Source organism: Myiozetetes cayanensis, unplaced genomic scaffold (assembly GCF_022539395.1).
Source record: "Myiozetetes cayanensis isolate MyiCay16 unplaced genomic scaffold, myiCay2020 scf51, whole genome shotgun sequence".
Taxonomy (NCBI): Eukaryota; Metazoa; Chordata; class Aves; order Passeriformes; family Tyrannidae; genus Myiozetetes; species Myiozetetes cayanensis.
This window is the reverse complement of record NW_026087754.1, coordinates 157,501-173,797: the sequence shown is the minus strand read 5'-3', so window position 1 is coordinate 173,797 and position 16,297 is coordinate 157,501. Positions and strand designations below refer to the sequence as shown.

General features: G+C 45.6%; 1 protein-coding gene across 1 annotated transcript; it reads left to right on the top strand.

The window, feature by feature from the left end:
• Positions 1-11,999: 11,999 nt before the first annotated feature.
• On the top strand, positions 12,000-16,195 carry HOXC10 (homeobox C10). The gene is made up of 2 exons (XM_050334228.1): positions 12,000-12,822; positions 15,918-16,195. Exons 1-2 carry the CDS (start codon positions 12,006-12,008, stop codon positions 16,193-16,195), a joined length of 1,095 nt encoding a protein of 364 aa, XP_050190185.1. The 5' UTR covers positions 12,000-12,005.
• Positions 16,196-16,297: the final 102 nt, after the last annotated feature.

Genomic DNA, 16,297 nt, shown 5'->3' with positions numbered 1-16,297 from the left:
ACATCTTTGGAGATCCCCTCTGCTGGTGAAGTGTCTGCGTGGCGAGGAGGAACAGTTGCGAGCTCGGGTTCGCCCTTTTGCGTCGACAAAGCGACCTCAAAAGTTTAAGCCTTTTCATATCTGTATGTCTGGGGCAGTGCTGAGTAACAAAAGGAGAGAGATTTTCTTTCAGCTCCCGCTTCGAGGACTTGAATTCCATGAACGTTTAATTTAATTTGGTTTTTTTCCCCCATTTTCTTTTATTTTTTTTTGTTGTTGTTTTGGGATTCCCCTCCCACGCCCCCGCGTCCCCTTTTGTTTATTTTTTTTATATTATTATATTATTATTTTTTTATTGTGATTATCCTTTAGGCACCCCCGTCCCTATTTGAATAAATGGCAGTGCTGTGTTACCACCGCGGTGATTTCCAGTCTGCAGCTGTGTCAGCACCAGAGCGGCCAAAGCCTCCCTTGTAGGATCAAATCACTTCATCTGGGGTGAGTGTGAGTGTGTGAGTGAGTGTGTGGGAAGGAACACATGGACATGCGTGTCCTCCCCTGTGTGTGTGTGTGGACATTCACACCCCCTCTGCTCATCAGCGTCCTGAAAAGGGTCGATATTTCCACCTCCTCCACCTAAAAAATACGTATATACACGCAGATATACGGAAGTGAGTGCGTGTATATCCATCTACATCAATTTACGTGTTCTCTCCAGTCTCGTTTCTACGTTTGGAGTGGGGAGTGGGGTGGAAATCCAAGCAAAAAAAAAAAAACAAAAAAACACACTGCCTCGGAAGTGGTTTGTATATAAATTTCGTAGTGGTTTTATTTTTTATTTGATTTTTTTTGTTTGTTTGTTTGTTCTTTTTCCGGAAAAATAAGAGAAAAAAAAAAAAAAAAAAAAAAGGGAGACGAAGAACAAGAGAGGGAAACATAAAAATAATAATACAAAAAAAAATTCCTGAGAAAGAATAATAATTAAAAATAAAAAAAAATCCTTTGTGTATGTAAAGTGAGTCCCCGGGACACTCTGTGAAATTCTGTGGCAAATAAAGACGTTGCAAGCTGTTCTACATTATGATTTTATTTGACCATTTTATTAGAATTTCCCCTCTTAAAAGCCTCTTTGCGGTCATTGTGGTGTGGGTTTCTTCCATCGGAGTTTAAATACCTGAATGCATATCAGAAATATCATCATCCATATTCATGGGACTCGCTGCAATCTGCTCTAACAGGGCCGGGATTAATCCGAAACCTCCACCTTGGAGCCCACGTTTGGTGGTGGGGAGTTCATTGTATTCGGCAGCGACCTGAAATTTATAGGATTTTTCTTGGCCCAGTAATCCTCCTCTGAATTTGGCTCCAGATGTCTTTCGCTGTTTTCCGGTTGTAGTTAATCTTTCTTTTTTCCTTTTTTTTTTTTTTCCCTCTCTCTCTTTTTTTTTTTTCCTAATTTTTTTTGGCGTTTTCACCAGAACAAGTTATCACTCTCCTTTAAAAAAAAATATAAAAAAACTAAATTAAAAATGAATGAAACTCCAATTTTCCACCAGCTGCGTTTCCCCGTAAGTCAAGGATACCTTCCACCCCTACGAAGCACAAATGCAAAGTCAAGTCCTTAAATTCCAGCTTAAGGAAAACAAGTTCAACTCCCAGGAGCGGGGCAGAAAGTGATTTTTTTTTTTTTTTTTCCTCCCCTTTCTCTCCCCCCACCTCTTTCCCACAATGACTTTTTCTCGCCGTGGCCCGAAGGCGACGCGACAGTCGCGGGGAGGACAAAGGAAGGCCGAAGATGCCGTCGGTGATGCCGGTGCATGAATTTGGTGTCAATACGACAATTTTGGTGGTGTTTTTTTCTTGGGGAGGGGAGGAGGGGGGTGTTGGTGGGGAGGGTTTTGACGTTCGAGGTCGCCAATGTAGATTTTCTACCGCTTTCTGATGAGATTGTGGGAATGGAGGAGAGTGAGGAGGGGGGGGGGAAGTGGCGATAATCCCCCCCCCCAGGAGCCAAAAAACCAACACGTTTTATTCCCATCCTCTGAGCGTGTTCTTGTAAAATTCTCATCCTCACTTTTAAAGATGAACCCCGTCGAATGAAAAAAAAAAAAAAAAAAGAAAAAAAAACCCCAAAACCCTTTGGTGGTGTCTTCTGATTTTATTTGACGACGGTCGGGGGGGAGGAAATAAATTGATAAACCCACAAAAACGCTCTTCGTTCGCACCCATCCCGACACCCCTGAGCAAACCCCCCCCCACCCCTCCCTCCTTTTACTCCCCCCGAGCAATTAAATCCAAACCCACTTCAAGCTTTCGTGATAGACCCGTCCCGGTTACGCCACGAGATGATCTTGAAAGGATGTTAAGAGGGATGTTTCTCATTAAAAGAGCGGGAAAGGGAAGGAGGGGGGAAAAAGAAAAAAAAAATAAAATAAAAAAACCTGGGTGGATGGCAAAAAAAACCCCACTCCTTTATTTTTCTTCTATTTATTTTTGCAAAAAACCGAGAGCCTGAAAGGGCGCTTGTCCCGGGCCTAAAACCTCGCCTGAGATTTATATTCAATAAACCAGGCGTAAGGAGGGGGATTTTTTTTTTCTCTCTCCTTTTTTTTTTTTTGCGGGTAAAGAAGTAAAAGATGAAGACGAGACGAAGATCGGAGCCATCTTCCCGGCAGATGTAGCAGCGCTGCCAGACCCGCCTGAGGAGGGGGCTTCTCCTCCAAATTAAAGAAAAAAAAAAAACCAAAAAAACCCACAACAAAACCCACACCACCCGGAAAAACCCCCCGAGAAAAAGCACCTTTTCTTTAATGAGTGTTTGCCCAAACCTTCCCAAGGTTAGGAAAACCGAAGAGAGGTGCAATAAGGTGAATATCGGGAGGTCAGAAGCGGGCAGTTAATGCTCCGTAACAGCAGCGGCTGCCCGGACAAAAGCGCCTCGTCTAGACGTTGTAATAAAGACTGCAGCACTAAACAGCTTAATTTTTCTTAATTACCCCGTCTGGCTAAAAGGAAAAGACTTCCGCAGTAAATAGTAAACAAATAAGGGAGTCTTGCCCAGGGAATTTTTTTTTCCTCTCTCTCTCTCCTCTTCTCTCTCTCTCTCCCCCCCTCCTTCCTTTTTTTTCTCCCCTCCTTCCCCTCTCCTTTTCCAAGGCTCCAGTTCAACTGCAGCACAATGAAACTGTAGGCCTAGTTCAAAGTTTTCGCGAGCTAAAATGGAATGCCAGTTGTAAAATCCAAGTTTATAGACCATGTGGGAGTTTACAGCGGCATTAAGCGGCAGTGCCATGTAGGAAAAGGGCTGTTAATGTTCTGGGGAGGGGAGAAGGGGGAGGACCGGGGAGGGGGGAAGGAGGGGGCAGAGAAGATGCTTTGGGTACCACACCGTGGGAGAGGGAGAGCAGAAAAGGGTCGGGACACGCGTGTGTCGCCAGCGAGCACCTACAAGGAAGGTGACACAGGAGATGAGGGCGAGGGGAGGGTCCTGCTCTCGTTTAAAAGCCAAAAAAAACCCCACCCTCAACCCAAAACCCCTCAAAATTGTCCTCCTTTCCCGGGGCGGGCCGAGGGATGCAGGGGTGGGAGCGAGACCCACAGGAAGAAAAATGTGAATATATGATGTCTTTGAACTTCAATAAAGTCAAGTCCATCACCTTTAACCTTTTTGTAATAAAGGGGAATCAGAGAGGGTCGCCCCGCCCCCCAGGGAGCCGGAGAAAGGGGGGGGGGTCGGTCTTGAGGGGGGTCCCCACATTTTTTTCCCTGGAAAAAAACCACCAAAAAACCCCACCCCACCCTCTAATTTCGAACCCCCGCGTGGCGTTTATGACGTTTAATATTTAACTCAACCGCGCAGCATTTAATGCATCTCGGGGCAGGTTTAACACACACACGGCGAGCACGCTTTATTATTGTTATAAAGCTTTTGATATCTTAACGCATGAAGAGTTTTTATAACTTTGTTGGGCGTAAAAGTTTTTACAAGTTTTTCTTTCCTTTTTTTTTTTTTTTTTTTTTAAATTTATTTATTTATTTATTTATTTCTTTTTAATTCCCACCGCGCGTTTTTGGCTTTTCCATCGCACTTTTTTTTTTTTTTTTTAATTCCTAACCTCGCACGTCCATCACAACAAAGCCGCCCTCATAGGCTGGGAAAACTCGCTCTGGGCTCTGCGTTAATGACACCCAGACTAATTACAAAAGCCCTTTCCGTGTGACGTACAAACACACACCAACCCGACCTGTTTCCTATTGCTCCCTGCGTTTCATACACAACATATTGGAAGCAGCTCTGGGTGACTTTTTGTTGTGAAATATTGCAGGGCGAGAAGGAGGAGAAGGGGTTGGCTTCTAATTGGCTTTTTTTGCGGGATGATTGTGTTCACTTACGTTGGCTTCCAGACAAAGAAAATTAATTCTTATTTAAAAAAAAAAAAGAAAAAGGAACAAGAAAAGAAAAGGGAAAAAAGGGAAAAGAAAGGAAAAAGGAAAAAGAAAAAGGAGAGAAAAAAAGAAAGGAAAAAGGGAAAAGAAATTAAAAGGAAAAGAAGAGAGAAAGGAAGAAAGGAAGAAGAAAGAAGAAAGGAAGGAGGGAAGACAAAAAAAAGAAGTTAAACTGAAAAGAAAGAGAAAAGGAAGGAAAGAGAGGAAAAAAGGAGGAAAATAAAGGGGGAAAAAAGTGAAAAGAAGAACAAAAAGAAGCCTCTGTGGGGTGGGGGATCTCTGGGTGCTGCAAACGTTGGATTTTTGTGCCCAGAGGTTCTCGCTGAGCTGGACGGAGCTGTTTCCACCCTCACCCACCCCACGGCCCCGCCGGGCCCGTCACGCGTGACCTTGACTGTGTGAGAAGGCGAAAACCTCCTCGGGGGGCGTAAAAATCACCCGCGGCAGAGCTCACAATGGCCTGGGGACACAACCAACCCTTTCTCCAGCGCTTCCACTTTTCCTCGCGGCTTTGACTTGGCCAGAGGCGGGATTTGGAAATAAAAAAATAAATTTAAAAAAAAAAATAAAAAGGAAAAAAAAAAGCGAGAAGAGGAGTTAAAAAAATAAAATAAAAATACCAGCGGTTTTTGGCGAGCTCAGCGTCAATTGAGGACGGAGCGTCAATTGAGCTAATCCTCGCCTGCGGATCCCCCGGGGGTGAAGGCGTTTTATTTGGGGACGAGGAAGTTTTTTGGGAGCCATCGTTGCTCCCTGGATGGGAAAAAGAGGGCAAGGAGGGACCCCTCAAGGTCCTGAGCCCTCACCCGGGGACCCCGGTGGGTCACAACCTTGGAGAAAGGAGATTAAATCGGTTTTCCTGAAGCCCCGAAGGTTGGGGGGAAAAATCAGGCTGCAAATTTGCCGCTGAAATATTGTAAATCCACCGGCCAAAGGAGGAGGAGGGAGGGGAAGAGGAATTGGTTGAGGGGGGGGGAAAGAGGGAGAGAACTTTGGGGAAGGAATTGTGGGTTTGAGGGAAAGCGATTTGCTCCCCAAAATATGAAGAGAAGTCCTCAAAAGTGGCTGGAACCCCGAGTTAAATAGACGTGTGGAAATAAATGGGATCCCATAGATAGAGAACCAACCAAATAAATAAATAATCAAACAAATAAATAATTAAAAATAACTCCCCAAATAAGCACACCTCAAAAATAAAACTCCTCCGAGATAATTAGGCTCTTAAAGATGAGTAGAACCCCCCAAAACAGCACCATAAGAATAAATAGCTCTCCCCGTCCAAAAAAAAAAAAAAAAAATTCAAGGGTCCCCAAAAAATAATTAACACCCCAAAAAGGAGACGTGGAGGGGGCTCGGGGCAAAGGAAATTTATTAAAAATACGACTTTCGAGGATTTTGCCCCAAAATGGCGGCTCGTTTAGGCCTTGGCTCATCCGCCTTTGCTTCAAGTTGGGGAGGCTCGAGGGATGCTCAGCACATGTGAGATGGAAGCACGTTCCTCTGCTTTTGATAACTCCTAAATTACAACATGAAACCACGGGAATGTGGTTTGCAACCTCATAAGGCTGCTTTTTTTTTTTTTGCCTTTTTTTTTTTTTTAATCTGGGGTTGGTGGAATTAGGTTGGAACATTTGGCTGAGGGAGCCCATAAAAAAAACTTCATTTTGGGGGAGGATAAAAAAAAAAAAGAAAAAGAGAGAGAGAGGAGGGGGGGAGGAAGACTTAATGTAAACATTACAATTGTTTATGTGCTACAAGTAGCAAAGCAAATTCGTTCGTTTTAATTGCGGGGAAAAAAAAAAAAGAAGAAAAAAAAAAAAAAAAAAAGAAGAGGCCTGATTCCTCCCTTTGAATTAAGTGATAGAAAAATCTGCAGCCTCTGCTCCAAAGATGTGCCTGATCTAAACCGTATGTGAGGGCGAAAAGAGCTGCCGCTCTCTGGGGTTTGCGAGGGGCTCCCGAGTGAGAATTTAGGAGGCGCTCGGGGTTCCTCTCTCAGGGTTGCAGGTATGGAAGAGATTCTTTTAAAAAATTAATACAAAAAAGGGATTATATTTTTAAAAAAAATTAAATTATCCCCTGCCCATCCGCCCCTCACGATTCTCAACCGCTGCGCTGCGTTTAGAAGGTCGAGATCCTTAAATTTAAGCAAATACGGCAAAAATAAGAGCAGGCTTTATCTCCAAGCTGTAGGTGTGAAATCCGTATTTATCTGGAATTCTTTTTTCCACCCTCTCTTCTTCCAGTTGCCTCTTTTTCTTCCTCCAGGAGGGACGGGGAGTGTTAACGGCCTCTCCTCTCCAGATTCTGTTAAAATCGTCATTGAAACAATAACGTTTATTTTGAGCAGCTCCTCCTTCAAAGGCGCCCGGTAAATTATCAGCGTTTTAACCGAGTTCCAAAGAAATCATTTTTTTCCCGCCGTCCTGCGTGAAAAATGGGGAATTCTTTGAGGTTTTACCCTCAACTCGCGGGGCAGCCCCACATTTTCACACGTCCTTCATTGTTGGCGAGTTTTACCTTTCATCGTTACTCTTCGCCTCTTGCAACTTCCCTTTTCTTATTTTTTTTATTACGCTTTATAAAAGAGACTCCTCCAAATACCCGCCGCTGGGTTATTTTGCACCTTAAAAATCGCAACTTAATATGTATATATATGTGTCTATATAGGAAACCAACTTAAATTTTGCAATAATCCACATTCCCAGAGCTCCCACACGAATTTCTCCACCCCTGCTAGAAAGAAAAAACAAAAAAAAAATCCTTTTTTTCCCTTTTCTTCTCTTCTTTATTTTTTTTTTGGAGGTGTGTGTGTAATATCTGAGTTCGTTAACGCGCTGGAAAAATTAAAGGAAACGTTTTCGGCGCTGAATAAACTCCCCCAAAATCCCCGTGTCACCCCGCCTTGCTCTTGGCTCCTTTATGAATTACGCTTCCCAAATTCTCCCGCGTGATCAAAGGGGGGAAAGGAAAATAAAAAATAAAATTTAAAAAAAAGAAAAAAGGGTCCAAACTCCATCCAGGACTTGGGTGCTACGTTGGGGGTAGAAAAACTTGGACACCGTTTTTTTCAACACCACCTCGAGGAACATAATATCATTCCATAATTCTTTTGACTTAAGTTACTCCGAAAGAAGGAAGCGGGGTAAGAGGGATTGTAAAGTTTGATAGATTTCTTGTGGTGATAGTTTACAGTTTCTAAGCCAACATATAAAGGCGTGGGTTTTATTTTTGCATCGCTGTTATTGTACTCCAGTGTACTTTGTCATAAATCAGAATTATTTCCGCTACAACACGGGGCATAATACCGGGCAGAAATACAAATTTAAGGTAATCATTAAAGCCTTGCTACCAAATACTTCCTCGCAGCGAAAAAAATGAATGTTTGTCGTAAAAAAAAAAAAAACCACCACGTACGAAAACTTGGTTAAAAAATACAATGGGCAGGAGAAGCGCTCTCTCCCCACATAACTCACGGTTAAATAATTAGATTGAAAAGGGGGGGACAGGTAAAATATTCCGGGGAAGTCCGAGCGATGCTTTGTCTTGGAAATTGTAGACATTTATATACTCCTCGGGGTGACGGGCAGGAGGAGGGGAGAGGGGGGGGTTTTGGCGTCTCTTCTCTCCCCCCCCCCCCATTCCATCCCCATCCAAAACTTCCCAGCGCTGATTTTTGGGCAGGTTTTTTGGGGGGCAATCGCTCTGTTTGTGGCGCTGGGGACGATGACAGGACGAGGGGACAACCCCCCCACACACCCCCCGGCCCGGGGGGGAGAGAACAAGGAAGGGCAACCCCCTCCAAACCCCCCCAAGTTTTTTTTGGCTCCGAGTTTATTGGGTAAAAAACGGCCCACCAGGCCCAGGTTGGAGCCACGCGTGGGGAGCAGATCCCCCGGGAACCGCGTGGGTTGGGAGGGACACGGATCCCCCCTCTCCAAGTGTGTAAAATTCCAAGTGGGTTATTAAAGTCCTTCCCACGGGCGGGCTCCCCTCCTTTTAAGTTTTAATAGCGTTTTGTTCGTATTTATTTTCTGTAATTAGACGAAAGCATTTTTCCCAACGGGGGTTCCACTTAGGCTGATGAATTTTATTCCTCTCCCCATTAATGACCCGTGTTTATCATACTTCTAATTATTTTTAACTTTAAACAATATTCGCTCTCCCGGAGACGTCTCTGTGCTGCTTCCTAATGCCAACTTTTCCCTTTTTTTTTATTTTTTTTTCCCGTGGGCCAAAAACGTCTCACGGTGAAGTTTCCAGCGATATCTTCACCTCGTATTTTCGTGAAAAATCTGATTTTATGTTTACTCATCCCTTCTGAGGCCAAGATGCTGATGAGGAAGCGGCGACAAGAGGCTCGAAACCCTTCCAACATTCGTGCTGGCGAAACCAGGTCGACAAAACGCCTGCGAACGGTGTAAATCTTTATTTTACACTCGCAACGTTTACACGTTCATAAAAGATGAGGTTTCCAGGTTTTCCCACCCACCCCTCCTCTCTCTCCACCGACCTGGACGGGGAGTTTCTCTCGAGACGCTCTCGTGGAGCGCCCGGTTCTCTTTGGAGAAGCAAATTCAGGTTGTTTAACGTCACGTTTGATGTGACCAAAAAAATCCGCGCGGTCCTTCCGTGTGTCTCCTCCGGCGAGAGAAACACCAGAACGAGGGGGTTTTGGGAAAAATAAAAAAAAACAACTCAGGAAAACCTGTTTAATCCGGAGAGAGACAACACAGGAAACCGTGAGGTCGAATTTTGGCGTCCCCCAAAAATACACGCGTGTAACTCTTCGACCGAGCGGCGTAAATTATTGGGCCTCCACATCATCTGAGAAAATAAAGTAGAAAATAAGGGGGGATTAAAAAAAAATAAAATTAAAACTTGAGGGGTGTAGGGGATAAAAACCGCAATACACTAAAAAAAAAAAAAAAATCGCGTTGGTCTTTAATTTCATCACCTATAAATGAGAAAATATTGGCTCCCCGCACTAAAGTTTTATTCTTTGCTTATAAATATTACGGTGGAATTTTCGTTGGATATCATAAAAGCGAACGATTTCTATCAAACTGTTTTAAAAAGACCTATGCAGATAACACAAATAGAGGCAATAAAGTCGCAAATAGCTTTCCAAGGGGAACCAAATGGCGTCTGAAGCCTTCGAAAAGGCTTTTCCCGGGCAGGGGGGACACACGAATTAGGAAATACGCACTTTTAGGCTTTTTTTTCGGCCTAAGATACAGAAATTCGTCCCGCTTGGTGCGGAGAGAAGACCCGCAAAGCCCCTGGAAAGTTAAGTCCAGGGGAATTTTACAGCCCCGCTTTTGAAAATCTTTGGGAAAACAGGTTTGCAGACGTGAGAATATTTAAGTAGGACTTTACTCTAAACCGTTACAAATCACCCCAAACGGTCAAGTTCCACTTTCTCTGTCCCAATGTACTTTTTTTTTCCCTCCCGCGATTTTGAGCCCTTTCTTTTTTTTTCCTTCACCTTCTTTCCTCCCCCCTCCATTTTATTTTCCTTTTTTCCCCCTTTGTCCTTTCTTTTGCTTTTCTCCCTTATTTTTCTTTTTTCCCCCCTTTCTTCTTATTCTCCCCCCCTCGCCTGTTGTGTTTTTTTTTTTTAAAGGAAAGGTGGCGTTTTCTTTTTGTTTCCCTTGAAAGTGACTCTGAACCCGTGTCTTTCTAACTGTAATGATCTTGAAATTCCCGACCATCTCGCATTTTATTTATTTATTCGCCAAGGTTTCAACCTAAAACCAGAGTTCACCCCCAACCACTGCAAAGCGCCGGTGGAAAAGGATGGAAAAAGCCCATCGGTCTTAATTAGGGTACGACTTGGAAATAATAAAGAAAATAAAGTTGGGAGGGGTTGGGAAGAGCGGGAACCACGAATTCCCGACCTATTCGAGGCAATCAAACCTCGCTCGGAGATTTAAAAACTGAAAAGGAAAGAACAACCACCACCACCACCACAACAACTCGAGCTGCCATCGCAGCGAATTTCGCCGCGGAAATTGGAGAGAAAAAAGTAACTTTGTTCGGGAAATCACTGCTGGAAATAAATGGGGGAAAAAAAACCCAAACAAATCAAATAAACCAGCAGCGAATCCTGAAAGTTTCGGTGTGGGAAGGTATTTATTTGCCTGATATCAGCGAGTCCCAGGTTGGAGGATTGGGATTTTTTTTTTTTCTTTCCTTTGTAGATAAATCCCGAAGAGAAAGAGGGAGCAGAGCAGAGACAGACAGACAGACAGACAGGAGCAAACCCACCACACCACCGCTCCCTTGCAATTCACCGTCTGAAAGTTGCTGCCCTTTCCCAAATCCGACCCCTTTTTTTTTCTCCTCCAAGAGGGTTTCTTTTTTTTTATTCCCCCTCTCTCTCTCCCTGCACACACCACACATGCCATTTTAGCCCAGAAACTTAAGACAGTTGGGGAATGAAAGTGGATAATTAAAAAAAGCTGTTTTCTCAGAGGCGGGGAAGTCGAAGCTGCTTCGCTGCGGGGAAAGGGGGGGAAAAATATATATATATTAAAAAAAAAAAAAAGGAAAACAAAGCAAAGGTAGGATTTCACCGCCTTTTTCTTCATTAAGAAAGCTGCTTGGGAAATGTCCAACCTGCTCCAAGGAGCTTCGGGGTTTCGGGAAAAGCCTGGCTGAAGGGTATTTCAATTATTCCCCAATTTTCTTCCTCACCCTCCAGCCCCCCCTCGCCCCCCGCCCTTCTTCTCTTCTGCCACCTTTTTCGAAACAGCAAAAGCAAAGCACGTCCCCCAAACCCCATCCAGCCCCCCTAAACCCATTTTTAATAGGAATTAAAAATAAAAATAAGGGCGAGAAGCGGCGGCGCCGCAGCCGGTTCAGCCCCGGAGCTTCTCCGTGCCCAGCCTGGCTCGGGAGGGGGAGGAAGGAGCAGCCGAGCGGAGGAAGGAGAAGGGGAGGAGGAGGAGGAGGAGGAGGAGGGAAGGGGTCGCTGCTTGGGAAGCAATAATTAAAAACCACAATGGGTTTTTTTGTGGGAGAAAAAAAAAAAAAAAAGAAAAGAGGATTTCCAGTCGGAAAAAAAGGATGGGGGGCGCTGATTTATTTTTTTTTTAAATTTCAATTTTACCCGTTTCTCGCTGAATTTTTAAAAGACATACATATATATATTTTTTTTTTTTGCTTAAAATCGTCTTTATTTTTTTTGTTTTCTTTTTACCTCCCCCCTCCCTTTTCCTTCGCCCCCCTTTTTTTGCCACGCGTGGCTCCGTTGGTAAACAAACGGGCGGGAGGGGAGCAGGGGCGCAGGGGGGGGCTCTGCCTTTGTTCAACGTGAAGGTCCCGGCCCGGCGCGGGCAGATGTCGCTGTTGCTCCACGATGCCGCTCCCGGTCGCGACAACTTGACCCCCGTGACGTCGTCCCCGTCTGAATCATCAAGGCCATTTTCAATCCTCATTGGCCTGGGCATCACGTGGGGGGGTGGAGGGGGGGAGAGCGATGCGTGGATAATTATGGTTGCTTGATATTTTTTCCCCCTAAAAAAAAGATGTCAGCCCCTGGCTGGAGTATTCCTCCTTAAAAACCCTCTCTGAAAATGTCATGTCCCAACAATGTGACTTCCAACTCGTTTTTGATGGACTCGTTGGCCGGTACCTGTAGAGGGGAGAATTATTCCTCCAGCCAAGGGATGTACATGCAGCCTGGGAGCGATTTCAGCTGCGGAGTCATGAGGAACTGTGGAATCCTCCCGTCTCTTTCCAAAAGGGACGAGGTGAATAGCGCTGCCTTGTCTCTCAGCACCTATCCATCTTACCTTTCTCAGCTAGACACTTGGTGTGACCCCAAAACCGCGTACAGGATCGAGCAACCTGTTGCGAGGCAGCTCCCGTCCTGCTCCTTCCCCACCAATGTCAAGGAGGAGAATGTTTGCTGCATGTATAACGCTGAGAAAAGGGCCAAAAACGCCCCAGAGACAGCCCTCTACCCCAACCAAATGCCTGAGTCTTGCCTAAATGACCATGAAGTCCCCGTTCCCAGCTACTACCGAGCCAGCCAAGGTTACCCCTCCATGGAGAAGACGTCCAACTGCAGCAATCCCAGTGAGTTTGAGGCAAGTTTTGAAGCCAGGGCGAGCCTGAACCCAAGGAGCGAGCATCTGGAACCGGCGGCACCGGCACCAGCACCACCTCCACCACCTCCACCACCTCCTCCTCCGCCGCCGCCCCCGGTGGCTAAAGTGAGTTTCCCCGAAAACACAAAAACGTCAGATAATCCTCAGAACACGTCCGCGAACGACATCATTAAAACAGAAAAAAGCGCCCCCGCGCCCAAAATAAGTCCTTCGGAGGCAGAGAAGGAGCTGAATAAAAACACTGACACCAGCACTGACAATTCTGACAGTGAAGCGAAAGGTAAGGGGAACGCTCGTTCATTCATTATCGGGAGCTCGGTTCGGTGATTGGTAATCATCCGCAGCTGAGAAGAGCGGGAGAAATGCGAATATGCAGCTGTGCGCTCTCTGCCCCGCCAACTTCTCTCCTCCCGCAGAAATCGGGCGTTGAAATGTTGCGCGTTGTTGCTGTCTTTGGTGGGGGCAAAGATGTTCTTAAAATGTTAAATATATGTGTGTGTGTGCGTGTATATAAAGCGAGAAAAGGGGAGCAGAGAGCTGGATGAGAACTCGCTGTTTGTGTGGAGAAAAATCTGCTTTATTATGAAAAAAAAAAAAAAAGAAAAGAGAAAGAAATTTGGTCTTTGCAATCCCGGCCGCGAAATGCGAAGAGATGAAGTGGTTTCGCTTGGAAATCGCGGAGACTTTGGGGTTTGTTCGCTGCTGGAGGGGCTGTTGGAAAGGAGGTGTTGTGTTTTAAGGCGGATGAACCCCGATTTTTAGCACCCCCCTTCCTTTTCATATGGTTGCCCGTGCAAACAGAAGGGGAAATTTTGTCGTCTTTGGCTTTGCTCGGTGTTAAAAGCGCGGGGGTGGGTGGGGGAAGAAAAATGAAAATGAAAATGCCTGGAGTGGAATTTGCAGCTCCCGAGCTCCGGGCTCCTTTCAGGGGGCTGGAAAGCTCGTGGGGAGACTCGGAGAGGGGGGGGAAAAAAAAGAAAAAAAAAAAAGAAAAAAAGAGCGCTTTTAAAAATATATATTTATTTATTTTTATTCCTGGCGGATTGAGGTCTTGTTTGCGGAGGCAAAAATGTTTTCTGTGTGTTGAGCAGATGTTTTAAGTCTGGCATTTTCCGAACCGAGGCGGTTTTGGTTTTTTTATTATTTATTTATTTTATTATTTATTTTCGCTGGAGAGAATGGCGCATGGCTTGAAATCTGGCAATATTCGGGGGTTTGTTCCTCTCCCGGTTTTCGAAGCTCGAGGGGGTGGGAGGGGGAGTTCGGGGTCCTTCTCGCAGGTCGAGGGGTGCGGATCATGCGGAGGGATGGATTGAATTTCCCGAGGCGAGAAAAAGTTGCTCAGAAAATCCCGCTCGGCCCCGAGCCCGAGGGTTTGCCTGTGGTGTGTGGATTAAAATCTCCGCCGTGTGTCAGAGGCTGGGCTATAATTAGGGCTCCAGAGCAGGAGCCTGGCTGGGGGCTCTGCTGGTGGATGTTCACGCGTGAGGGTCGTGTGTGGACCCCCACGCACACGCCTCGGGTGTGTGGCACCACCAAAACCTGTCCTCTGGCGTTCCTCCCCCTTCAAATTGGCCTTGATGAAAGCAGAGCCCAGAAAGGCTTCGTTCTCCCCTCCCCTACACACACACCACCCCTTTAGTAATTTTTTTTTTTAATTATTATTTTCCTTTTTATTTTATTTTATTTTTTGCTTGGAATCCCATCCCTCCCTCAAAGGGAAATGATATTATCTGACAGCTCAGCTCCGATTCCACACAAAGGAAAGAAAAAAAAAAAAAAAAGCAAAGTCAAGGTTATCAAAACCCCTGCAAACTTAATCTGCACAAAGCGCCTCCAATGCCCACGCCAAGAGAGGTTTTGGTGGGAGTTAACCCCGAAAGAAAGGTTATTTCGGGTTGGGATTTGCGATATGGGCGGAAATAAAGGGAAAAAACCAATAAATAGAGATAAAGGCTTTCTTTGGCTTCAGATGTTAAATTTAAAATGGATGCGCGGAGAAAGGCGGCACTGCCCAGGTTTGAGGGGAAATATTTTCGCGTTTTAAAGGATATTTCGCGTTGTTTGAGGTGGTTTCGAGTGGTCCGAGCCAATTTGGGGCGGATTTTGCTTCCTCTCTGTTTCTGTCGCTTCCTTTAAAAACCTTCGATAGCCGCAATTTTCGTTTGTGGTCGAACCCGAATTTTTTTTGTTTGTTTGTTCTGCAGAAGGTTAAGAGACCTTTGTGGTGTCACACCGGCTTTTTTGGGGGGGAAGGGTGCGAGCCCTTCAAGGGGATTTCCAAGGTTTGGGAGCATTCAAGGCGAAAGCGCCTCCGCTTGGGGCAAAATTTTGAAGGTGCTTAAATCGAGGGGTTTTTTTGCTTCGAATCGCCCGAATTCGGTGCCGAGGAGTCGCTACGGGATTCGCTTCGCTTTTTCCTCCGGTTCAGGCTGAAATCTTGGCCGGCCGCTGGTGCCGGGAGGTTCCTCATGACCAAATTCAAAGCCCAAGTATTCGCTGGTGTTTATTTACGTACGTGTGAAATGCGTTTGCCTTCCCGAAGCGTATTTGGGTGCGGGTGTGGAGAGCGAGGAGAGCCCGTGGGGGTTGCGATTACCTCCGAATTTACCTCTCTGTGCCCGCGCAGCTCGCAAAAAGGCAAAGGTATTTCATACAAACCCCCGGCTCGAGAAAAATATACCTGACGGAAAAGGCTGTTCGAGGTTGGGGGGTCGATCTCCAGGAGCGTAAAAATTAATTATTTTCCCCCAAAAAATAACCCAAACAGGCGACTATTTCAACCTCTGCGGTTCATTAAAAACCCTAAATAATAGAAGGGGCTTTTCTTTGGGGGTGACAAAGAGTTGGGGAAGCCCCCAGAGCTGCGGAGCCCACCCCTCTAAATCCGCATCGCTGAGGATTTTCAAGCTGCGGGTGTTTTGAAGCCCGAAGAGATTCACCCCCCGCGCTAATTCCGCAGCCCCCGCCGCGGTTTCTGCGCTGCTGGGAGGGTGGAGGTGCTCGCTGCTACCACCGCTTTACACCCAGGTTGAAATCACCCCCCTTTTACCTCCTCCAAACCTGCTCTGCCCTCCCCAAAACCCGCAGGCGAGCCAGGCGGCCCAGCTCCTATTTTTACTATTATTATTATTATTATTATTATTATTACTACTATTATTATTTTTAATTTCGCCCAGAGGCAAACGCCTTCTCCTTTAAATAATAATAATAAAAATAATAATTATAAAAAAATTCAACATACATCTCTATTTGTAATTATTCTTTCCCCTCTCTCTCTCCCCCCCACTCCCACCACGAAGCCGCCGTCGGGGGGTAAGTTCTCTTTTTCCCATTTCCGCGGGTGCTTATGTAACGCTGTTATTTTTACAACAGAGGATATAAAGGCAGAAAACACTACAGGAAATTGGCTGACAGCAAAGAGCGGAAGAAAGAAAAGGTGTCCTTACACCAAGCACCAGACGCTGGAGCTGGAGAAGGAATTCTTGTTCAATATGTACTTGACCCGTGAGCGCCGCCTGGAGATTAGTAAGAGCATAAACCTGACAGACAGACAAGTCAAAATCTGGTTTCAGAACCGCAGGATGAAACTCAAGAAAATGAACAGGGAGAACCGAATCCGCGAACTGACTTCCAATTTTAATTTCACCTGAGCGAGCTCCAAGCAACCCCACCCTCGTCGCCACCCCGAGGAGCGAGAGGGGTGATAGGGAGGAAAAAAAACCCACAAAAAAACCCACCCCCCACCCCTCAAA